This window comes from Narcine bancroftii, chromosome 9, assembly GCF_036971445.1.
Source record: "Narcine bancroftii isolate sNarBan1 chromosome 9, sNarBan1.hap1, whole genome shotgun sequence".
Classification (NCBI taxonomy): domain Eukaryota; kingdom Metazoa; phylum Chordata; class Chondrichthyes; order Torpediniformes; family Narcinidae; genus Narcine; species Narcine bancroftii.
Window position 1 is genome coordinate 86,724,012 of NC_091477.1, and position 26,098 is coordinate 86,750,109.

A 26,098-nucleotide genomic window follows, 5' to 3' on the forward strand; every position below is an offset into this window, starting at 1 on the left:
TTCATCTTTAGCAGAGGGAGGGCTAATGATGTCCACGGGGATAAATCTTGATAGTTATTGCTATGGCAGGAGAAAAGGCTCCCCCCACCCACCTTTTGTTCATGTAATTTCCAAGCAAATCAATCAACATTTATTTCACCACATTCACGAATTATGAGATATTAGAACATAAAATAGTGCTTTCCGTCCAATATCATGATTAATTTAAACAGAATTACAGAAAATTTGGAAATCCCCAGAAGGGCATGGAAAGGAAGCCTATAACTGAGATCGCAAACCCTTCCCAGGACCTGATATAATTTAATGAAGATGTTCATGTTAGACTCTTAACATCTCCCCTTACAAATGACTTCACATCAGGGCGACCTTCGCCCCTTGTGCAGAAATCGACCTTTCCCTTAAAGGCGACGATGCTATTTCCCTCCACTATTCCCCAAGGTGGCGAAGGACACATTTAGGTGATTCCCCCCCCACCTTACCAACCCAAATCCATTTTTATTAAAGATTCCGCCAGAAACCGTCGGGGGTATCAATGCAAGTGTGGGGGTTGGACAGAATAACCGCTGTGAGTCGTTGCCCAAATCTGTGGACAATAGGGCTGGAGTAGAGCCAAATGAAAGTTCCCTGTTGCTTTCTCCGTTTGCGCAAGGCTCGTCTCGGCGGAGTCTCTCTCTCTCTCTCTCTCTCTGCGTGAGTTGAAGGCATCCCCACAAGTGAGAGATCCATGTCAACGTCTCCACTGATTTCCCGGAGCTGAATTTGAAAGAGACGAGGGGTGTGTGTGTGTGTGTGGAGGGGGGGGGGGAGAAAACAACGATGGGTTCCTTCCTCCAATCACTGCAAGATCCTCGCCTCGTGGCCAGCTTCCAGAGGTGTTGTGGTTTATTTCTCCGGGCTGAAGACGGAGCACCCACCAGCTCCAACAAGCCTTGCGACAGAGAAGCTGCGAGTCAGGGATCCGTGGAGAAAGAAGGTGCCACCCCGACAAGTCCATGCATTAATGGGCACGGGTGGCACAAGGCGAGGGGATCGCAGAGGCAGGAGGGTCCTGGGCTGAATGGATCCGCATTAAAGGTGAGAAATAGGGTTACTCTATCGATTTCAGATTCTTTTAATCAATAATTGATATTTCTAGTTATCCTAAATACTTCTCTTTGAGGAGTTGCCTTTCCCTGACTGCTTTAGAATGATTTCTTTGGACTTTGCCCCAATTATTATTTCCACCAAGGCGTTTCTCGGCATTCTTTTAGCCGAAAGAACCGCACATTCCAGTCAGTCAGGTCTAACGAGACGAAGAAGTAAGCACGTTACGCGAGGAGTCGATAACCACTGATCAGAGCCAGAGAGAAAAATAACAAGTCCCTGTGGCAAAGCAGCTCACGCGATTATTCACACCTGGGCGCTTACACTGCAGGTCACTTCGAGAAAGATGAATCATACGGGAATGAGGTCCAAATGAATCTAGATTAAGCTCACTTTCAAAAAGAAATCATGAAATTTTGTATTTATTGTGCATAATGTATATTGCAAATAACATTTTTTATTGATTTGATGGCAGTAGGCCAGAATATCTGATTATTAAGGGGCCAACTTCAATTCAGTCAAAGCAACACACAATCACCTGGAGGAACACAGCAGGTTGATCACCATCAGTGGAAGGGGGGAAAAAAAGGTCAATGCTGTTGCCAGAACCCTTCATCAGGATTGAGAGTGTGGAAAAGAGGAAATGCAGGTAATAATGAGAATGGGAGGTGTAGGACTGGGGTCAGTGAGGGATCTGGCATCCTTTACTTCTCCCATGTCCACCAATCCCTCACTGGCTCCGATCCTACCCTCCCAACCTGACCTCATTATGTCAGCATTCTCTCTCTTCCACACTCTCTGTTGTGATGAAAGCTTCTGGCTCACATTTTTTCTCTCTCTCTCCCACCGATGCTACTAGACCTGCTGAGTTCCTCCAGCCGATTGCGTGAGATTCCAACATCAGCACTCTCTAAGATGTCTCTCATTAGACAAGTCAGAAGATTGAAAAGTCATTGTCATAGCAGTCAAGCCAAGTTGAACTGGCCTTGACCTTTTTCTCTTCAGTAATTAATTGGGATTGGTGTAAAAACACAGAAATGCCGGAGAAACTTAGCCAGTCCTTTCAGCATCCAAAAAAAATGCAAAGATATATTGAGGACATTTAGGCCTGAGCCCTTCTTCAAGGAACAAGAAGAATGATCCAGAAACAGGAAGTGTCAGATTTTCAAACAATGCTGGCTGGAGGAGGAATCCAGACCAACAAAAGGTTGTATAATTGGATATGATAAGGGACTAAGTAAGAATTTATCGTGTTTATGTGAAAGTAGACAGGAAAAAGGGAGAGAGGCAGAGCTGGATGGAGGCAAAGGGGAAAGAAGTGGGGGCAGTGGGTGGTGGGGGAGGGGCATTTAACAAAAGCCAGAGGAGTCAATATTAATGCCATTCCATTTGAGTGTGCCCAGTCAGAGATGAGGTGTTGAATTTGCAGGTGGTCTCAGTCTGACAGTGCATGAGACCATGGATCGATATGTCAGACGGGGACTGGGATGGGGAATTGAAATGGGTGGCCAGTGGGAAATCCACAATATTGCGGCAGACAGACCTGAGGTGCTCAACAAAGCAATCTCCCAGTCTGCGTCCAGTCTCTCCAATGTAGAGGAGACCACAATGTAGGTGTGTTCCTTCACTTTGAAGGACTGTTTGCGCCCTGAATGGTGGTGAGGGAGGAGCTGTGGGCACAAGTGGAACATCTCCTGTGGTCACACAGGGGTAGGTCCCAAGGGGATGATTGGTGAGGAGGAAGGAGTGGATGAGAGAGTAATGGAGGGAGCAGTCCCGGTGGAAGGAAGAGAGGGGAAGACGGTATATATCTAGTGATGGGGTCATGTAGTAGGTGTGGAAATGGCAGAGAAGGATGTGGAGGATGGTGGGGTAGTAGATGAGGACAAGATCAATTCTGTCCTTGTTGTACATGGGGGCAGAGGGGGCCAGGGCAGATGTGCGGGTAATGGAGGATATACGGGAGAGTGCCAAGTTGATGGTGGTAGAGTGAAAACTACATTGTTTGAAGAAAGGATATCTTTGATGATGTGGCATGAAAGTTCTCATCCTGGGTGCTGATGTCACGGAGACAGAGGAATTAAGAAAATGGAATGGAATCCTTAAATGGGGATAGTGTTGGAAGAGATGTAAATGAAGTAGCTGTGTAAGTTGGTGGGTTTGTAGAAGATGTCTGTCAATAGTTTGTCTCCCGAGATATAGACAGAAAGATGAGAAAAGGGAGAATGCTGCTAGAAATGGACCAAGTGAATTTAAGGTCTGGGTGGAAGTTGTTCGGAAAGTGGATGAAGTCAAAGAGCTCATCATTGATATGCGAGGTAGCACCAAAGTAGTCATCGATGTAGCAGAGCAAGAGTTGAGGGGCCTTGTCTGTGTAGGCTTGTAGCATGGATTGCTCCAAATAACCAACAAATAGGCAGGCAGAGCTGGGGCCCATATGGGTACCCATGGCCACTCCTTTGACCTGGAGAAAGTGGGATGAGACAAAGGATAAATTATTGAGGATGAAGACAAGTTCTGTCAGCCAGAGTAGGGTAGTGGTGGAGGGGGACTGGTTGGTTTTATTTGTCCAGAATGAAACAAAGGCCTTTGAGGCCTTCAGTTTAGGGGATGGAGGTGTATGGGAAATGGATGTCCATGGTAAACATGAGGCAATTGAGTTCAGGGCTCTGGAAGTTGATGAAGTGCTGGAGGGTGAGTGAATGTCCTGGATGTAGGTGGGAAGGGAGTGGACCGGGGGGACAAAACAGAGTCAAAGTAAGTGGAGACCAATTTGGTGACACAGGTAGGAGGTAGAAACGGGTGGTACGAGGTTGGGAAACAATAAGGTTGGAGGTAGTGCCAGGGAGATGTCCAGAAGTGATGAATTCAGAGATGATGCATGATGAGCTTTGGTTGGGTCCTATTGGCAGGGTAAGTAAGAGGGGGTGTCTGAGAGTTGTCTGGCTTCAAACAGACAGAGGTCAGTGAGCCATAACAGCACCACCTTTGCCTGTATGTTTGATGGTGAGGTTCTGATTGGTGCCAGGCATTCTGAGGAGGTGAGATTGGAATGAATGAATGAAGGAAGTAGAGAAGTCAATAAGGTTTTTTTTTTCGAAACTTTATTTATTTCAATAAGGTTGATATCATGTTGTCCAGAGCAGGCCGAAGACCAGAATGAGATCTCCAGGAGGATGAATGTTTAAAGCTGGAGAAGGGATCTGTAGTGGGGGATTGGAGAATCATGGTTGTGGAAGTAGGCATGGAGATGAAGCCGATGGAAAAAAGAGTTCAGCATCATGGCGTGCATGGAATTCATTGATTTGTGGGAGAAGGGAGATGAAGGTTGAGACCTCTTTGTCCTCAGTGTTCAGTCTCTGGGAGGGGAAGGCCGGAGGAAATGATGAAGACCAGGCAGGGGATAGGGGGAGGTTCACTGGGGTGGATGATGTTGGGGAGTGGAGGAGGATGGGGAGGATCAGGAGGAGGATGGTAGGAACAGTCCAAGGGAGAGCAGGGAGGATTGGGAAAGTCAGAGGGTGGAGAGAGAGAGGCCCATGCACTCCCAGATCCAGGGTGGGAGTTCACGATGAAGGTTCGGTCACAAGGGCCAAGGTGAAAACTTGCGTCCAAAGCTCAGTTCTGTAGGTCGCCAAGTTCAGGGTGATAGCTCATGTCAGAGGCTTGAACCTTTAGGTTGCCGGGGCCGAGGGGGAGACCCTCATCAGGAGCTCAGTCCTGTAAACCATCAGGGCCAGAGTGGATATCTGCGTGAGAGGTCAACAAAGTGGCAGTCTCCAGGGACACAATCCTTGATGGATGCCAGGTGTGTGTAGAATCGGTAGTTGAATGTGTGGTTCCGGTGGAGGATGAAGTGTAGGAGAGATCCGTGGCAGATCATGGTGAGTGAGGTACAGAGCTGTGGTAGCGAGAGAGTGAGGGTCCGCTGGTACCTACACATGGCATCTGCCCATCGAGCTGAGGGTAGTCTGTAAGAAGAGAGCAGGAGTCAATGCAGTGCAGGTACCTGAGATCCCGATAGGGGCCAAACTGGAAGGCTTGGAACCGGAGCCGAAATCTAAATGGCATCAGATGGAGGCAAGTAGACAGGAAAGACACAAGGCTGTGGAAGTGAGTCTGGGTGAGAATGTGGTCATAGAGCATGAGAGCAGCAGGGGGTGCAGATGGGGAACAATAAGAGAGACAATCACAGAACTGGGATTGCTACACATTAGAGACTTGGAAAATAATTTCACTAGCAAACTGTTGTTTTTGTTATATGTGCATTTTTTGGGTACTTTTTCTAATCAGAATTCTAAGGATATCAGCATAATTTGCAGTCATAATTCATTTTTATTATTTTTGAGTGTAAAGTGTGCAGAATTGTAGCTGCTGGAAACAGGTCGATATACTATATTGGAGCAATACCAATCATCAAGACAAGTTTTATACCAATTGAAGTAAACGAGAGTCTGCAGATATTGTGGTTGAAGTAAAAACAATACTGAAGAAACTCAGCTGGTCGAACTATGTACTCCCTCCTCCCCCTGCTTGCTGGTGTGCCCTCCCTCCTTTATTTACCTATTACCTCCTGCCTTTGGGACAGTGCTCCTCCCCCTGCCCCTCCCCTGTACCATTTTGTTCTGGCATCTGCGCAAATTTTGTCCATACCTTGATGAAGGCTCAAGCTGGAAACGTTGGTTATATATCTTTATCTTTGCTACATAAAGTTCACTGTTTCACCAGTTGAGTTTCTCCAGCATTGAGATGGCAGAGAGGTTGGGAAGAAATTGTGATTCAAGACACAATTGCTGGATTTGTGTAAAATTTCAAAGCTTCCCACTCTAACTGTGAGGGAAGAAACTACCTGTCCATTTCCAATCAATTTTATTGACCTCTGTCTAGGGACATGACAGAAGGTGGGAAAAAATGTCCTGATGCTTGCAGTCCTACCACACATAGAAGTTGTAGTGGGAAAATCTTCCAAAAACACTAGGACAAATTGATTATGCACCTTGAGAAACATTTAAAAGTTTATACAGAATTAGGCCAAACAGTTTTGACAAGCACTCTGGATTCTATGGATATGATAGTGCATTGTAGTTTGCCCCTGTGTGCTGGAGATGCATCTAGAAACAGTAGAGATTTCTAAAGATATTTGAATATTGATGTCACTTGTTCAGCATATTAGAGGTAAAACACAGGATCCTGTTGACACCGTGGTTAAGTGAAAAAACACACAAATGCTGGAGAAACTCAGCAGGTCAAACAGTGCCTTTATGTAGCAAAGGTAAAGATACATCGCCAACTTTTTGAGCTTGAGCCCTTCATCAAGGTGTGGAGGAACATGAGAGATGTCCGAACAAAAGGGGGAGGGGGAGGAGACCCCTCAAAAGGGGTGGGGTGGGGGAAAGTGGGGGGAGGATCTAGGCTAGGTGGAGAGAGAATGAAGGTAGGAACTGGAATAATTAGTTATGGGGGGAGGGGTGAAAAGAACAAACTGATTAGTGGCATGCAGTGAACTCAATGTTCATGCCCTGTGGTTGGAGAGTGATCAGATGAAAAATGAGGTGTTGTTCCTCCAATCTGAGGGTGGTTAGGGTGGGGTAGTGTGAAAGGCCATGGACAGACATGTGAGTTTGAGAGTGCGACTCAGAATTGAAATGGTTGGCTACAGGTCACTTTTGTTGTGGATGGAGAGGAGGTGCTGGGCAAAGCGATCTCCTAATCTGCGACCAGACTCGCCGATGTAGAGAAGGCCACAGAGGCTGCACAGGATGCAGCAAATGAGTTCTTTGGAGGTACATGTGAAGTGTTGCTTCACCTGAAAGGTCTGTTTGGGACCTCGGAGCATGGTGAGGGAGGAAGTGTGGGTGCAGGTATTACATCTACTACGACCACACCGCCGGGTTGGGGTGATGGGTGGGGAAGGGAAGAGTGCGCAAGGGAGTCATGGAAGGAGTGGTCCCTACAGAAGGCTGAGAGAGGAAGAGAAGGAAAAATGTGTCTGGTGGTGGGGTCCTGCAATAGAGATCTGAATAGCCTTCAAAAGCAAATTTTCAATATCTGATCTTTTTACAGATTCATTCTCTTTGAATATCTAAATCATCTCATAAATAGTAAATTACTTTCAAAATATTATGAAAGTCCAGTTGTTGTGAGATTCTATAAGGCCCAGTGAAATAAATGGCCAAGAATTCTGATTTGGTGTCAATGACGAACAGCGAAAGGATAATCAAGAAACTGAGAAAACTTCTCAGTAGATCTGAAGGTGATATTTCCCCAGGTTGGTCAGTCTCAAGAGAAGTCATGATATCACAATGAGGGGTTGGTTATTCAGAACAGAGACGAGAAGAACATTCTTCACCCAAAGGGTAAGGCATTTGTGGAATTCAGTCCCCAAGAGAGCTGTGGAAAAGAAATCATTAAAAATTTTCAAGACTACTATTGATAGATTTTTAAGATATTAAGGAAATTGAGAGCTTAAGTGCAAGAAAATAATTCTGTAATGAAAGACCAGCCATGAATCGCATAGCTTGTACAAAGTGCTGTGAATAGCTCACTCGTGCTTCTCTTTTTTAAAATTTCTAAACTTAATTTGAAGCTGTGTCACCAGTTATCCTGGAAATAGATTGCGTGGTTAGAGCCTTATTTACTGGGACATGTAAACATTAATATCTACAGATTGAACTAATCGTTCAAGGTTCAAATTATTAAGTTAAATGGTAATTAAAATAGAGTGACTTCATATATTTACTTTAATCGCTCAAGTGCAACAATGTTAAAGGCAGGAAGTGGTCCATTGACTTCAATGAGTCATTTAAATTTCAGAGGTAGCTCCTTTACTTGTTGGAAGCACACACTAATTTGTACTTTAGCAGTTAATGACAAGCATCCTTAACAAAACATATGTAGAATGTGCAAATGGATTCAAATTGTGCACTGCATAAGATGAAAATTCACAGTGAAATAGAAATATAATAAGCTGGATATACAGAGGTGGTTGTCAGTAATTGTAAAGAGAATAAAGCCAAATAAGTGTTTAGGGTGTCATCCATTTTATCAAAATAGGTTATGCTGATAAATCTAGAGTTCTGATTATAGAGATGAAATTTAGTGCTTTTTTAAAAATCAATATTATACAAGCTTTGGGGTGAGATGAGTCAGGAGAATCTGAATAAATATTATCTTAATTATATGAAAATTCAACTGTTTAACATACAAAGAAAGAATTATGTTTCATTGCTAGAGTCCCCATTATCAATATTTCAAAATTTGTACAGGACTCCAAATTGGGGCTTTAGTTAGATAAAAAACTAAACTATAGGACATTGTTCAAAATGGAACTAAATGCAATTGTATTATTAACAATATCTTGAAATTTCAACAGATAAGAGTAAGGTGGTGCATTTTCATGAAAAGGTAGGCAATACAATATTTGAAAACAAGTATTTTAATGGGGAGAGAGTTGGATGTGGGGATTTAATTACAGATTTCACTTAATGTAGTGATGCAGATTAGAAAGCCTGTTCTAAAAGCCAAGTACTGTGGTTTATTTCTAGAGGGATAACACTGTGAAGCAAAGAGGTTGCATTAAATTTCAACAGAATGTTTGATGACTCAATTTTTACAGGACATTTTATTGTACATGGTATGAAACAATTTGGGATCAATTTGTGCAATAAAATAATTAACAGTTATTAATAAACTCAAAATGTAATTCAGAAGAAACTTCTTTGACCAGAGTATAAGTACACGTCATTAGGGCAGCTATTATCACTACACGCAAGTATCAGACTTCTTTTCAAGGGAAAAATTGATGAGTCATTTTGAGAAGGTTAGAAGGATCCTCCTTTGTGGTATAAACCCAAGCATGCTGAATAATGTTTATTTGGCATGTTTATCCACTTTAGTAATATGTCAAAATTCTGGTTAAAATACTATATAATACAAATTTTATCAGTGTTATTGTATATTAAGTTCATGATGTAACATACAACAAGGCCCAACAAGATAAGTATAGAGTATTAAGAAATTAATCCGTTGCTCTTGCTTCTCCAGCAGAAGTGCAGTGAAAGTCTTGTTTACATTTGCACAAATTGTTTTTACCACACTCCTGGAGAAGTGGTGGAAGGTGCTGGAAGGAATTACTTGGATCACAGTAATGGTTGTAGTCTGCATCACATTTTCCCTTTAGTCCTTTATGGAACTTAAAATCCATTTAAATTAACAAAATAAAAATAATCTTCAGGTATGCTCGCGTGCCAGCTGAAGTGGTGAATGTGAGCTCAATTCTGCCATTTAAGATGAACGTGGATGGGAGAGGTCTGGAGGGCAATGGGACTAGGCAGAAAAATGGCTCAGCACAGACTAGAAGGGCTGAAGAGGCCTCTTTCTGTGCTGTAATGTTATATGGTTTTATGTATTACTTCAACAAAAATGTTTTAAGCACACTGGAACAAATTTAAATCCCATCAAATTAATATTTCACATATTTGGAAAGCTATTTTAAACTTCAACACAGTCGGAGAGAAAAGAAAATTCCATTACTATGTATTTGATCGGTACTTTCTTTACCTATGTCAACTTAATCTCTACTAATATTTGTTTCTGAAGTACCTCTTTAAAAAAAAAAGTTGAGCTGATTGGATCAATGCTTTTTATATTCACACAAGCGTCAAGGTAAAAGAGACATCTGTTGAATCTGGGACAAGGAAAAATTCTGCTGCCTCAAAAAAAAGGTCAGAGATTCATGTAGTTTTACATTTTCACAGGAAAAGCCAGGATATGTAGTGAAGAACTTTTTCTTTTACTGCTTGTTCCGATTTGCTGCTGCATTGGGCCAGGAGATCTTTTACATCACATTCCTCCCTTTCACCTACTGGAATTTTGACCCATATGTTACAAGGAGGCTGGTTGGTGTTTGGGCAGTAAGTACCTCCAAATTTTTGTACTATTTCTGTTTAGCTATGAGAAACAGAATATTGCAATTTTGGGCTGGGTTTTGTACAATAACCATTGGAAAATATATTTGACTCGTTAACTTTGCTAATTATTTTATTTGTACTAAGTTATTTCTGTTTCACATAACACATTTTGCACTTGATGGATCAAAATTTAAAATAATGTCACTCAAAGTGAGCTCGCTTTCAAGCTTGCCATATTTTTAATGATGTTTATGCAGATCATTACATTTACCCTTTGAATTTAATTTTGTGTGGAATCTTCAGATAAAGTGTTGTTAGTAGGAGAGGGAAAATTATACTTGATCAAGCAGGGCATTTCACTTCCAATTTTAAGGCCATATATTCTGCTTTTGATGTGTATAATAAATTTATTTTGATTATCATTAGCCAAAGGGCACTGATGATTGATTTGGAGTGTTAACAGCCAATATCAAGGAAACAAGGTGAACTGCACTTGTGCTTTAATAAAAATGTATGTCAAGTTATATGTGCATTTCCATGAGGAAGTTTGTGGTTGCCATTATGGTGAAGGGATTTGCAGTTAGCAGTCCAAGCAATATGCGGAGAAAATTGATTAAAAGCAATCACTGTCCAATGCTGATTTCATGCGTGCATGCGTGTGTGTATTGTTCTTGATGCACCACCTATGGTGAACCTCCTCTACACTCAATATCTGAACTGAAGATTGTAAGTATATCGTGGAATAGTTGAGACTACAACACAGATCTAGGGATTATAGGTGTGAGGCCTGCAATCGTGCTAAGTATTTCAGCCATAACTGATAGAGATTGTTAATAAAAATATTTTAAAAGTTGCAGTTGTTGGAAATCTGAAATAAAGACAGGAAATGCTGAAAACACTCACATGAATATGCAAGGAATGTAGGGATAGGTATCGTGCAAGTAGTTTTAGTTAAGTTGGCATAACTTGATATTGAGCGCAGGCGATCGAAAATGAGACTTATCAGAAGGGGATTGAACCTGAAAGTAACTCTTTCTATTTCCACAAGTGCTGCCTGAGCAGATGAATATTGCCAGCATTTTCTGTTTTTATTATAACAGAGTTTATTGATAGATGATTGTTAATGAATTGTGAATGAAGTTAATGATGTATTTCAAGCTTTGACCAATCTTGTGAGAAACTTTTGCTGGATTACCGTTTTGAGCAACATGAATATTTACTGTTATTTTACCATTCATATTTCTGGACGGGTTGTTATGTACTATACTCCTCACTATTAGAGATCCAAGAACATCCTCTTCATCTAAGGAATTGCCAGAAATTTTTCAGAAAAAACTTCCATTTTATATTACAGCTGGAAAGAACCTACCCATTGAAAAGTTTCAACTGCCTTTAGGAAGTCAGCAAAATGTTGCTACATTCATCAAATGAATGGTGCATGAAGCACAAGTTGAACATGACAGCAGAAAACAGGCAGCGTGCTTCACCATGAATGGCTACAGTTAATTTTGTGTTCTAACTCAATTAACCCTTTTCAGGGATCAGTTAATTTCTCCCTGGTAAATTTCAGAAGAAACAAGGAACTACAGCCAATAAACATAAACAGAATTCAGACACCCCTTTAATAATTTGGAGCAAGGAGCACAGAATCTATGCTGATTTGATATATTTCCAAGCAGCAAGATGCAGGCCAGACTTGGATAGTAGTGAACTATATAGCTGAGTCAGAACAGCTTCTCTCGGTTTTAGCTGGAGGGCTTAAATTTCTCCAGAACATCACTTGTGCAACCTTTCAATAATGGTGCATGGTTTATGATGCAGTTCGCATTATAAAATGAGCTTAGCCTTTTTTTTTCGAGAAAAAAGTCCCTTAAAATTTGTTTCAACATTACTTCTGCACTCACCTCGCCTTTACCTACCAGCCCACTGATGCATCAAAACATTCTTTATAATTTCCTCCACACTTTTATGGTTCTGCAGGCACCACTTTCCATGTAACTTGCTGGTTCGTAGACCCCTCCCCATCCCTCCCTTTCCCAACACCACCATGGGACCTTGGTCAGCATGAACAAGTTGGATCAAAGGGTCTCTTTCTGTACTGTGACCATAAAAGTCCATAAACAGCTAGGGATTAACAGCCCTTCCTAGGTGAGGCAGAAATTTGCATGCACCTCTTCCAACCTTGTTTATTTCATTTGATGATCTTGATATGGTTTTATCTATGTTGGTAAGACCAAGCACAGACTAGTTGGCTACTTTGCCAAGCACCTCTCACAATGGCCATCTTGAGCTCCCCGTTGCATGATATATTAATTTCCCTCCCATTGCCACACTGATCTGACTGCACTCAGCTCCTCCATTACCAGGGCGAGGCCAATTGCAAACTAGAAGAACAACATATTCCTCCTGTGCTGTCTAAAATCATGAACATTGATTTCTCCAGTTTCAGAGAATCCCTACCTTTCTGTTCTTTTCTCTCTCCTTCTGATCGACACAGGTCCTTTCACTCACTCCTTTCCAACCTCCAGTCCTAATTATCTAGTTTCTTTCCCCTCCCTACTTGGTTCCATCCACCTACCATTCATACCCAATCCACCTTGTCCCCCATTCCCTCCCCCTAAAGTTCACACCTGCCCACCATCAAGTTACCTTATATGGTTTCATTCATCACCTCCTTTCTTATCAAATCCCATAATCTGCAGCCCTTTGTCTCCATATATCACCTCACAGCCTCTATTACTATTTCCACATGTCCATCCATCAACTTCCTTTATCTGTTCATCTATGCTTGCCACCTCCTATCTCTCTCCTCCCCCTCACCTCTTTTATACTGTCGATCACCCCTTTCACTCTCAGACTTGGTGCAAGGTCTTAATCTGAAGGTTCACCATCCCTTTGCCTCCACAGCTGCATTCTTTCAGTAGCTCATTTTTTACTCCCAATTCCAGTATCTTCAGTCTTTTGTGTCCATCATGTTGCTGATTGTAATTCATAGTCCTTAACAAAACTACTACTGATGTGTGAAGTCAATATCATGGAACTCCCTGTACTAGGTAGACACTGCCTGGCTTCCCTACTTAGGAGAAGCCACTGCATTGTATTCTTGAATGTTTTACATTTAAATTTAGAAATGCAGCACGGTAACAGGCCATTTTGGTCCACAAGTCTGTGCTGCCCAAGTTACACCCATCTACACTCCCAGTACATTTTGATCAGTGGGGGGGGGGGGAACCTGAGCCCCCAGGGAAAACCCACGGAAACACAGGAAGAGCATACAAACTTCTTACAGACAGCGCAGGATTCAAACCCCAGTCCCAATTGCTGGCTCTGTAAAGGAGTTGCACTAACTGTACCGCTCTAATGACTTACTATTCTGGTCTTCATGCTTATAAATCATGTTTTCCATGTGCAATCTATTTTAAAAGCAAAATAATAAACGCTTAGTGCAAAAGTAATTAAAATATGATAAAACAGTCAATATTTTTCTAAATTGTGTATAAATTTTATCTTTCTGGAACAAGTTTGGCACTGATAAAATTTGCTCAAGACGGTTCAACATCAGTGAGAGCGTGAAGTCTGACAACCTTGTAAAAGCAATTATAAAGCTTTACCTATGTAAGGAGACTCCAATTGTTTCTGGGAGATTATCTTATTCAAATTTATCAATTGCTTTTTTAAAAATGTGAGATAATTTAAATGGAGGATTGATGCTAAAAATGTACTTTTGATTATGAACAGAAATGGCAAGAAATGATTTTTTTTTCAAAGTAGGCACAAGATCACTGCTAGTAATTTGCAAAGCAAAGGCATATTCAAAGACAAGGTGGCTGCAGTAGAATGTGATGCTGATGCAAGCATCAGTGGGATGTTCAACAGCATCCTGGAATATCTTGTCATCATTCAAGATTGATGGTTCATTCATCATTAATCGAAGAACCGTACACTTCTATGAGTAGTAGATCACGTGAGAAAACCAGTAGTTTACAAAAGATTGAAAGACGTATGTCTGTGACAAGTCTCTGAGAGACTTCAGTCAGTCAATTCTCCAGTTCAATTGCCAGTGTTAGCGTTATTAACTTCATATTGATCTGGCAAGGTGAAATTGACCTGTTCTATCTTGAGAGGAATTGCATAGATTTTATTATTTTCTGCAGGTAGGAGTGTACCTTTAAAGCTTTTTAAAAAAAAAACATATTGAATTTATTCACCTGTTTTATTCATGTTAGATTAATGTCAGAGTATGATAAGTCCAAAGTTGTAATATATTTCATGTTTTCACTCACCTAATGTGTCTTGATTATAATCCATGATTTTCTGAATTATTTCAATAGATTTAGGATCGGTTGAAGTGCACTCTAGAGTCAACTGATGGAATAATGTGATGTTTTATATGGTGTTGGTTGGCTTTATGTTCACTATCTTGAGTAAAACAACTTGCCAAGGAGTTACTTTTCTGCGATTTCCTGTTGTGAATTTGTACAGGATTGTAATTTACAGGATTCTTCCTATAAATTAATATTTTCATTCACCCATCAGAAAAGAGATACAGGAGTATCAGGCCCTGAACCACCAGGCTGAGGAACAGCTTCTTCCCACAGGCATTGAGACTGCTGAATGACTGATGAACTGCTCATACAAACCCTCCGAGATTCTGCTCTTTATTTAACAATCATATTTATTTATTTAATATTTGGAAACACATACTGTGCAGATGTGTCTGTCTGTTTGCAAGTGCTTTGCACCAAGGACAAGAGAACATTGTTTTGTTGGGTTGTACTTATACAATCAGATGATAAATAAACTTGTGTTCATTAAATTAAATGGCATCAGGAAAACCATCTGCACTGCTCCTTTTTGTACAATAGTGATAAGGATACAATTTTATGAATATTTAACACATTTTGAATATATATTGAAACTGATATGTATTGTCCAGAATTCAACCATACAGTTGAAGGCAGAAAATAGAGGGCTCAATGCCGGAGATATTTTCTGTTCGTGGAAAGGTTGCAGCACATCGAGTACATAGATATACATTTTCTTCACCTTTCCTCTGAAGAAACTGATGAAATCATTAACTACTCTCCGCAAATTTACAGAAGACTGGGCACGATTTACCCTTGTAAATGAAAACAGCAAGGCGGTTGCTAGGGCTGATCACATGATATTTAGTTACAAGAATAAAGTCAATACTCCCTTGGCTGCGTACTTTCCAGTTCTATCTGGCTTTGCGAGCCAATTCCTAAGCTGAAGAGTGCTCACACAAGCAGAGTAGATTTAACCCCTCAAGTAGTATCATAGAATCTTTCCAATTCAAGATCATTCAAATATTACAAATTGTTCATTCTTCAACATCATTCTTTGGAAAAATACATTTTAATATTTCTGGCCATAGATCTAATATACAAATCACTAAAATGGCATTTTGAGCTATAATACATGGCATCAATGGGTGTTATATTTCTGTGTATTGAAATTTTACAAATTAATGCCTCATTAAATGGTGGTCCTTTTTCTTTTTAAACTTTGCTTTGTATCTCATTCTATCCACATATTAAAAATCTAGGAATTGAAATACCTAAAAGAAAGTGCCATGTGTATATACTCAGAAATATTTGTACACAAAATTTCACATTAATAGTTAAAATCTTTTACTGCAGTGTATTTTTCTTCAGGTTCACTACCAACCTTTTTGCAGTTTGGCTTTCTTGTGTAGTGGGAAATTGGGTGAGAAGAGACTGGTAACCTCTGAACATTCCCAAGATTACCTGCTGCAAAATCTCAAACATATATTCAAATCAAATTGGAAAGTAATCACTCAATTAAAGTATCTAATCATTTTTAGCTTTATCTCAGAAAATACAAGATTTTTGTAATAACTATAGCATTGCAGGCTTAAAAATAATACCCAATAACTCAAACCAAAGGTGCAGAAAAGAGAAACTTGGTTGAGTGAGAACAATTGCTGTAAGCAGTGCAATTACCGTGTTGTTTTCCAAGTGAAATTGGAGTGACTGATGAGTAAGAAAAGAAAATGAAGTACAAGATTCAAAAAGTACTTCTCATTCGTATCAATTTGAAATGACAAATGAATTATATTATTTTAATATGTTTAAATGATTCAATTCAGTTTTCTAAGTTTTCATCATGATATATTTTGCCATGTGTCTGTGCAATCTGTTTTCAGTGATTTGTTTAGGTGTGGAAATAATCTCAGAATATGCTTTCTCATTTTCACACATTTATGGTGCAGATTTGCTTGGTACTTATGAAGCTTTTATTGAATGCAAGTGGCAATTCTTTTCACAATTTGGAATTTAATAGACCATTCAGCTTTGGAAAACGTTACAGCTGGCATTTGCACATATTCACTGTCCACAGAATTTGTTACTCTGTCTAGCACCAAACCTAAGCTTGGTGTCTCTATCTTTTTTCTTTGGCTTGGCTTCGCGGACGAAGATTTATGGAGGAACTAATTGCAGCAAAAATCCAGTCATTTCTGATATTTTTATGGGGTCTCTACTCAGCTGGGCCATTTTTTCCAGTGTGTCACTACCAAGATAACATATATACTGTAATTAAGGAATATAAACTGGAATTGCATTCGCAGAGAGTGAAATCTGATGTTTGCCATGACTTGGAACCTTGATCCTCTGCATGTCAGTAGATAACAATACCCACTACATCATGTTCTGGGATATACCGACCTTGTGAAAGATGGCTAAATAAATTTAGATTCTATATATTTCTTTTAATCAATGAATTTAAAACTGCAAAATTAACCTGTATAAAGAATGTAACAGGAAGAAAATGCAGATTAGAATGAAATACATAATACATTCATGAACGTCTGCATCTTACTTTTCTGTAACTGTTTTGACAGATGGTTATGTATTTAGGGCAGGCCTCCAAAGATCTCATCAAGTGGCCACGTCCATTATCTCCACCAGTCGTAAAGTTGGAAACCAGAGTTGATGCAGAGTATGGCATGCCATCAACCCATGCCATGGCAGCCACTGCTATCTCCTTTACATTCCTAATTGCTACAATGCACAGATACAAGGTAGGAAATGTATTCAATTCCTGACTCAAAACTATATCTAAGATAACATTAGATACATTCATTATTATTCTGTTTTAAGGTCAGTTAAAGAACTCATTTTTTAAAATTGGAATGGAATCCTGGCTTGGTTTTATAATCAATATCACAAGATTACTCCTTTCTCCTCTAAAGTTGGGTTGTACTATTTCAAGTGGAATTGCCAAGAAGTCAATAGCACCTGAATGTCAGCATTTAATAACTACCATTGCTTTGACATGGTGAGTCCCCCAAAAACAATTGTTGGAGCTGTTTTAAAGCTCCATATTTATAGCAGGTGGCAGGTGTGTTTACTACAGTTTCCAAGGCTTGATTCCATTGACTTCAATGGAACCAAATTTTGGAAACTGAATACAACGCACATGACTACCAATTCTGTATTTAATGTTACCAATGAGGGGTAAACAGACTTGTCTATGTTTATAGTTTTTCAACTTATTACTGACAAATATTTTGTGTAATGTTCCTCCATATTTAATTGACACTCCACTAAATTATTTTTGCTGATACCAGCTATCCACAATTCAATGGCAGAAAATTTAGCATTTGTTTAGATTTATATGTGTGATCTTGTATTTTTCTAATTCTGCCCTCAATCTATCCGTTCCTTATCCCAAGTGCTTAAGATGTATACTTCTGTTACACAGGAATAATTTTCAGTTGATTTTTTCCAACTTGTCTTTTTTTTCCCCCACATAATTATTTCCATGGAAATTTTGAAACTGTACCTTTTCGGAGATGAGTTTCTCATTCTGTACTTACAACTGCACAGTTTTTCCTCCTTTTCACATTAATGAGTGGAAAACAGCAGAGCAGCGCAGTAAAGGTAGAAAGCCTCATCAATAAACATACACTCTGCATAACTGAAATCATAATGTAAATGAAAGATCAACAGTTGTGATCCCAAATCTCTGTGATTCTGAAACAATCCATCAGAATGAGATACCTTCCAAGAGCACATTAGAGCATGTGAATATTTTTTAACCATTTTCATATTAAAGGAAAAAGAGATGAACACTTTATAATCTTTTTCATTCAGTTTAAATTACTTCAAATTATTTTAAACAAAATCTAGTTCATAACTAAGTAGCAAAAGAATTCAGATGATAAAATTATTGCCATCTAAATCATGATTCTTAATTATATTTCAGATTTATACTGCTTTTAATATACATCCCTATACATTCAGACCTTTGATTTTGAAATAAGAACCAATCATTAATTTTTTTTTCCTGTAAATAAAAATGATAACATTTTATCTTTTAAGAATCTGTTAGAACCAACAGAAATTCATGAAATTTGGCATCTGGCTTGAACAATGCCTTGTAGATCCTGAGGACATTAATTTTTAAATCAGATCTGCGTCAGACTCTAGTTAGAAACTGTGCATAGACTGGTTAGAAACTGTATTTCTTGTGAAGGAACAAAATGTTAAGCCATAACTTGAAAAGACAAATTGAAAACACATTTGTTTTGAAGAATAACCATTCTGAGGTAGAATTTAAAATAACAGCAATAAAACATTACTATTCCATATTTATTTTTCTCATCAAATATCCCACCTTTATTTGTCCAGTATCCTATCCCCTCCCCACCTCCTTCTTCCTTTTTTTTTTAATTACTTGCTGTCTCCACTTTCCACCTTAGTTTTGACAAAGGGTTACAAACCAAAACATTGGCCACACCGCCTGCCCTTTTGAATCCCTCCAGCTTCACTTTGTTCACTCAAGGTTCAGCATCTGCAGTTTTATTTCTCCCAGACTTTCTTCACATTTTATTGCATTAATTTGATAAATATTTACATGACAAACCTCTTTATTCATACTTATTAAACAGCAAGAAAAAAAAAACAATAGGACAGTACAGCCCCTTTCACCACAAGATGATGATTTGTTTTTAAAAGCTAACATTTTGAGCAACACCAAAGTTCAGGAGTTAATGATTTTGAATCAGACAGTGTTGTTGCCTCTTTTCTTCAGAAATAATAACCCCTTTCACACTTGCATCCCACTAAATTGGCCGTTCAGTTGCATCCCACTAAATTGGCCGTTCAGTTGCATCCCACTAAATTGGCCGTTCAGTTGTATAAATTGGCCATTCACTTGCATCCCACTAAATTGGCCATTCAGTGTCCTGGGATAGGAATGCACAATTGGCCACTCCTAATTGGGACACTGAACACTTCCATAATTGCAAGGAGCCAACCCTGAAGTTAGGACTGATCTACCTTCTACCGGTGACGTCATGATGCATCGAGTGATGGTGGAACTGCCCTAAATCCTGATCAATGTATTATGATCTTATATTTAAATAAAATTAATCATGCCTAATTATAACATAATTAAGCTTTACGTACAGTACATTGTGAGCCCTTCAGCTCCTGTGGTTGTTGTGCCGACCTATATAAACTTTTATAAGGAACCGTGGAAAGTGCTAGTAATAAATAGCAATAGCCGACAATTTTTAAACAGGGTGGAAAAGTTGGTAGCGCTGCAGTGCACAATTTATATAGCATGGGAAAGTTGGTAGCACAATCGTGTATAATTTATAAATATCATGGGAAAAGGCGATGGTCCACTTGCCCTCCCAGAATTCTATGTGCCAGAGAAAGGGCTATATGCCCATTTGCACGCACAGAGGATTCATGGAGGGGTTTCTCTGCTGCACGGCATTCTGAGAAGTGAGGTCGGCCATTGCTTTTTCCCATGGTTTAAATATTGTCCACTACTGCTATTTATTTCCTCTCTGTCCCACTGCGTCTTGCCCACGGCAAAATTTATATCTTAATTTTAATCTTTTCTTTCATGTTCCTGTACTCATGCAAAAACTTGGGTTATTTCAATCCCACAATGCAATTATCTATTTCATACTTGCTTCATTGCGGACGCCGGGGATTGAACTAGGGGTCGAGGCCATCCATCCCCGGCATGAGATGACATCATCTGTGTGGAGCTGATTTAGCTTTCACACTAGACACTTAAAAGGCCAATAGGTGGTAAATTCCTGGGTTAACTTGTAAAGGATTGACATAATAATCTAATTTTTAAAAAAACTACAGGAACTATTCAACAAGGCAGGCAGCATCTGAAGAGAAAGAATCAATGTTTCAGGTTGAAGAACTAGGATATGTTATGAATAAACCATGTTTCAAGCAGCAGAGAAGGGGAAGGAGTGGAAAGAACAAAGTGAATGTCTGTGATAGTATGGAGAGCAAGGGGCACAATGGTTCTAGCTGAGAGAGGATGCTGAAGATTTGTTGATTGTAGTTGTACGTCTTGAGTAGGTGCAAATATGTGAATGAGGATAAGGAAGACAGGATAATAAAAACACAATGCAGAACTTAGAGATGCAAAATACAGCAGATCAGGCAGCATCTGTGGAAATAGAAAAATTGAGGTAACATTGCAGGCTATTGACCTTTCTTCTGAACTGGGCCATTTTTTATAAGTAGGTGAGGTGATATTCTTTGAGTTTACAATAGGCTTCTTTGGAACAGTGTTGGAAGCTGAAGATGGAGGGGTCAGTGTGAAGGGGATGGAAAAATAATGACAGGCAGCAGGAATCTCAATGTGTTCCTCCCCCTCCCTCCCCCCCCCCCCCCCCCCCCCGTGGACGGTCACCCAATCTGCATTTGAGTTCTTCAGAATAGAGAGGTACTGAATGCAGCGCACTAGATTGGAAGAAATACGATGGAATCACTGCTTTACCTAGAATTCCTGAAACGTGGGAAGGTAAGAGGTGAAAGGGCAGGTTATACAATTCCTGTAGTTGCATGAGGTGCTTTTTAAAAAAAAAAAAATAGACTGGATACTGGTAGAGATGGAATTAAAGAGTCATGTTGGGAAAGTTCCTTCATAATGCTGGAGTGAGTAGGACTAAAACAAGGACTGTCCAACATAGCTCCCCTTATTTGAAGAAAGGAGTGGAATCAAAGGGAAAGAAGTTGAAACTATCAGTAATCTTGTGAAAGACTTTGATGGAAGGCAACCATTTTGGCATTTGTTCAGAGAATAAGCTCAAGACTTCCATGTCATCCCAGTGTGAGATGGAGGGCAGATAATTTACAATTGAACAATTTTTTTTTCTGTTTAGCTCCAGGCCTATGTCAAATAGCGACGAGTTTCCTATCCGATGGCAGCTGAGTGCCAAGCAAGCTTGCAGAGTTAGAGTTTGATTACCTTTAGAACCATGTTAAATACATCTTGTAAATTATTAATTGTCAGTATCAATTATATTTGCAGGCAAGCTTGAGGCCAAACAAAATAATAAGTATTGTTTCTTTGGCCAATTAAATAAATGTGAAGTTGTTGCTTTCATTTTTATCCATAGAAGCAGAATGGTGTGTGAGGATGTATTCCTATACACCATTCAGATCACCAACACTGCCTGAGTAGTTTCCACAAAGTTTTTCTTTTAAATCTCTTCCATTCAAGTTCTGTCAGATGAAATTCCTGTCAATTAAACGTAAAGTTTCTTGAATTCACGTAACGGTCTCACCCAGTTGGAGTCATTGTTTTCGCACAATTACTATTTATTCGGTAATATTTATTCAATATTATTTTCTTGTTCTCTTTAGAGACTATTAAAAATGTATGTATGTTTAACTAATTTGTTTAATCCCTGACTGTTTTATTGTTTACTTTTTAAAAAAATGTATCAGTTATAACACAAATGGATATCTTTTTAAAATTCTGCTGCCAGAAAGCTCAGAACACATCTAAATATTAATCATTCTTTGAATGTTAATGGTTCTGAATAATCTATATAATTAATGATTTGACTGATGTTTATTTGATTTGCAGTATTCATTTGTGTTAGGACTAATGGCTTCCACGGTGTTGTCGACTCTGGTATCACTGAGCAGGCTCTACACAGGAATGCATACAGTGCTGGTACATTTGCTTATTGATAAATTACCTGTCAATAGAAGACTAAAAGTTAAAAATTTGTTGCTAAGCAGTCAAATGTGTTTTAACAAACTCAGAGATTATAATTTCAGATCTGAGCAACTTCTATATTAATGTATCATTTAGTTTGACATGTGCTGACTTGCCATTGTGCCCAAGAAAATAAATTCTGTTACACAATAGTTCTGATATCGCTCTAAGCCAGAGACTAGTTCGAAGGTTTGACTCACAATCAGTGCTGATTTAATTATTCTCATCATTTGACTCCATCAAATGGAAGAAATGGAGGATCATTTTAACTAATGGCTTCACTTGTATTTGCTTACCTATTAACCCAGTCAAGACATACACATCTGCAGATGTAAAACAAGAACAGTTTGAGTTTAATTTTGATGCCAAAACACAATAAAATTTCCCTAGACAGCATGACCTATAGGTTAGGAATATAGAAGTAGCTACAGATTTGTGGAAGCCATTGAATGTGATAGCAGAAGAGAGAAGGGTAATTATGGAAGAAGAGAGGTCATAGTGTACCACAGGATCAGTGCTAGAACTATTAACATTCGCAATTTACATTAATGCTGACATGATCACAAGATGCAAGAGTAGAAGTCAGGCAATCAGCCCGTCGGGTCTTCTCTGCCATTTAATGGTGAGATCATCTTTATCACTCAGCCCTACTCCCCAGCCTTCTCCCCATTACCCTTGATGCCATGACTAATCAAATACCTGTCTATTTCTGTCATAAATACACTCAATGACCTCGCTTCCTCTGCTGCCTGTGGCAACAAGTTCCACAGACTCTCGACCCTCTAACTAAATAAACATCTCTCCATTTCTGTTTTAAATTGACAACCTCTTATCCTGAAATCGATGGCTCTTGTCCTAGATTCCCTTACCATGGGAAACAACTTTGTCACATCTATGTCCAGGCCTCTCAGCATTCAAAATGTCTCTGAGGTACCCCCTCATCCTTCTGTACTCCAACGAGTACTCAAGAGCTGACAAATTTTCCTCACGTGCTAACCCTTTCATTCCTGTTGTCATTCTAGAAAATCTTCTCTGAACCCTCTCCAATGTTAGCACATGCTTTCTCAAATAAGGTGCCCAAAACTGTACACAGTACTCCAAGTGAGGTCTCACCAGCACCCTATAGAGTCTCTACATTACATCCCTGCTCTTGTATGGTATTCCTCAAAAAATGAATGCTAACATTGCATTCGCTTTCTTCACTGCCAAGTCAACCTAGAGATTATCCTTTAGGGTATCCTGCATGAAGAATCCCAAGTCCCTTTGCACCTCCAGATTTTGAATTTTCTTCTCATCTAAATAATAGTATATGACTGTACACTTCCCAAGATTGTATTTCATTTGCCATCTCTGCCCATTCTCCTAATCTATCCAAGTCTCTCTGCAGCCTTTGCGTCATCCACAAATTTAGCCACAAAGCTATCTATTCCATTATCCAAATCATTTATATACAACATAAAAAGAAGCGCCCCCAACACTGACCTTTGCAGAACACTAGTAACTGGCAACCAACTCAAATAGGATTCCCTTATTCCCACTCTCTGTATCCTGCCCATTAACCAATGCTCTACCCATGCTAGTATCCTTCCTGTAATTCAACGAGCTCTCACCTTGTTAAGTAGCCTCATATTGATTATGATGAAGGCCTTTTTAAAGTGCAAATACACAACATCCACTGCTTCTCCCATCTACCCTGTTTGTTATCGCCTCAAAAAATTGTAGTAGGTTTGTCAAGTGTAATTTTCCTCTAAGGAAATCACGCTGACTTGGACTGATCTTGTGGTGTTCCACTAGGTACTCCGTAACTTCATCTTCAACAATTGATTCCAATATCTACCCAACCACTAATAGGTCTATAGTTTCTTTTCTGCTGCCTCCTTCCCTTCTTAAACAGTGGAGAAACATTCACGATTCTCCAGTTCTCTGGAACCACGCCAAAAGGAATTTTTTAAAAATTGCTGGTAAACATCAATAAATGTATAAAAGCACCTAATTGTGATACTCTGCATTTGGGAGGAAAAATGGAGAAATGGCTTGCTTGTTGGTGAAAGAAAGAAACCTTAATGCACCAAATTACTTTCAGTTGTGTCACAGGTTAGCAAGGATAAGGTACACTAAGCACTATGCTTTATCTCTAGAGGGGCAGAATTGGAAAATAGGGAAGTAGAGCTAAGCCAAAAATTGGCTACATTGATGTCTAGTCCTGCACACATTTCTGGTTGGCATGCTACCAAATGTAAAAAGTCAATGGTGAAGTTTCAGAGAGGATTTAAAGACTTTAAAAAAAAATATTTTATTTTCAAGACTCATGAAAATCCAAACAATATGGTACATTTTCCTTCCGTACAATATAATTCAGAGTCCAGCATTTCCCCCCTCTCTTCCCTTATTCCCTCCCCTCTCCCATAACTTGTATAGATAAACAATTACATAAAAACCACATGCTACTGGACCCCAAATATAAATTAAACAATAAAAGGTAAGGGATAAACAATGAAAATGAGAATAAAAGTTAAAAGTAAAACACACGTTGTCTGTGCCACACCCTCCAATTCACTCTCTCCTTTATATAGCTAATAGGAGTTTTTCTTCTCTCCGCCCCCCCCTCCCCCATTACTCAAAGGTAGGATTTAAAGACTTAACAAAAATGGAGGGCCAAGCATTAAAAATACCTGATTATTTTGTTTTATTGTAAAAAAAAAAGCTGAAGACTTGAAAGGTTCTAAATGGTTTTGAAAGGATAGATAAAATGTTTTCACAGACAGTGTAGATGTTAACCAGAGGAGAGGCAAAATGAGGCTTGTTTGGATCAGAACCCTTTCCCAAGACTTTTCACCATTTTGGGCTGGGACCTTTTAACAGTCTAGGTAAAGGGTGCCAACCCAAAAGATTGATTGACCCTTTTTATTCAAGGATATTGCCTAACCCTTTGAGTCTCTCCAGCTTCTTTGTTCACATTGTTGTCAGTGTTTATTCTTAGCAACTTACTTTATGTATCAGTAACTTTGACGAGGGATCATTTACTGATATAAAACTCAGTAGAAAAAAATGTCACGAGGATACGTAGGGATATAGTGGTCAGACGTGGGAATAAAGTAGCAGAATGTAAGCATAAGTTATTTTGTTAGGAAGGGTGGAAGAACAACATCATTAAAATAATGGCAGATAATCACGAAGGTGACATGGAGGCAAAGGGAATCTTAGCTTTTAGTGCGAGTATAAAAGTATTTTTTGTTGAAATTATGGAGAGGATTTTGACAGATCTGAAATTCTATTTGAATCCTATTGAAGCTTATATTAATCTAGTCTCTGGCATTAGCAGAGTTAAAGTGCCAAACTAACATGCACAAGGATAAAGATTTCACCATTTTCACGTTGTGGTCATCAATTCCCATCCCTCAGCTCCAGCCATACAAACTCAGTAGATGAGCACTTTAGTCTGAGCACTGGAATGACTTTTTCCCTGACTAGCAATGCCACTTCCCACTATCATTTCAGAAACAATGGACCCAAAAACATTGAGCTGCCACTCCTGCAACCAAGTCTCACAAATGGTCCCAATGTCATAAATCCACATTCACATCCACACGCTAAGCTTGTCTGCCTTTCTTGCGTTACTCCTTGCTTTGAAACAGATAACTCAGAATAATATTCCCACACAACCTTTTAATCCTTTCTTGTCTGCTAGCTTAACATCTTTTTCCACAGCCACTCTACTCTGTTCTAGCTCCCTTGTTCCAATCCCTCTGCAAATCTGGTTTCAACTCTCTGGAGGAACATAAGCAAACCTTCCTGCAAGGGTATTAGTCTTCCTCCAGTCAAAAATGCAAACCATCCCACTGGCAGAGGTCTCACTTTCCCTGGATTCAGAAATCTGAAGCTCTCCCTGCTGTACCATCTCTTTTGTTATGTGTTGAACTGTATTATCCTCCAATTTCACTAGCATGAGGCACAGAAAGCATTCCTGAGATCATAACCCTAGTGATCGTTTAACTTAGCACCCAACTCCCAGAATTCACTTTGCAGAACCTCGTTTCCTGACCTACCCACATCATTTGACCCTACATAAA

At 39.4% G+C, this 26,098-nt stretch overlaps 1 protein-coding gene across 6 annotated transcripts in view; it reads left to right on the forward strand.

The window, feature by feature from the left end:
* Nucleotides 1–26,098, forward strand: part of sgpp2 (sphingosine-1-phosphate phosphatase 2) — a 40,280-nt gene that overhangs the window by 11,430 nt on the left and 2,752 nt on the right. For 2 of the 6 annotated variants that reach the window (XM_069896705.1, XM_069896706.1), the window contains 2 exons: nt 16,876–17,055; nt 21,894–21,983. In XM_069896705.1, coding sequence (XP_069752806.1) covers nt 16,876–17,055; nt 21,894–21,983 — 270 coding nt within the window. Of the gene's footprint in view, nt 1–582; nt 1,075–9,839; nt 9,996–16,875; nt 17,056–21,893; nt 21,984–26,098 lie in introns of those variants that run through there. The other 4 variants (XM_069896700.1, XM_069896703.1, XM_069896701.1 and 1 more) reach the window with 4 other exon arrangements.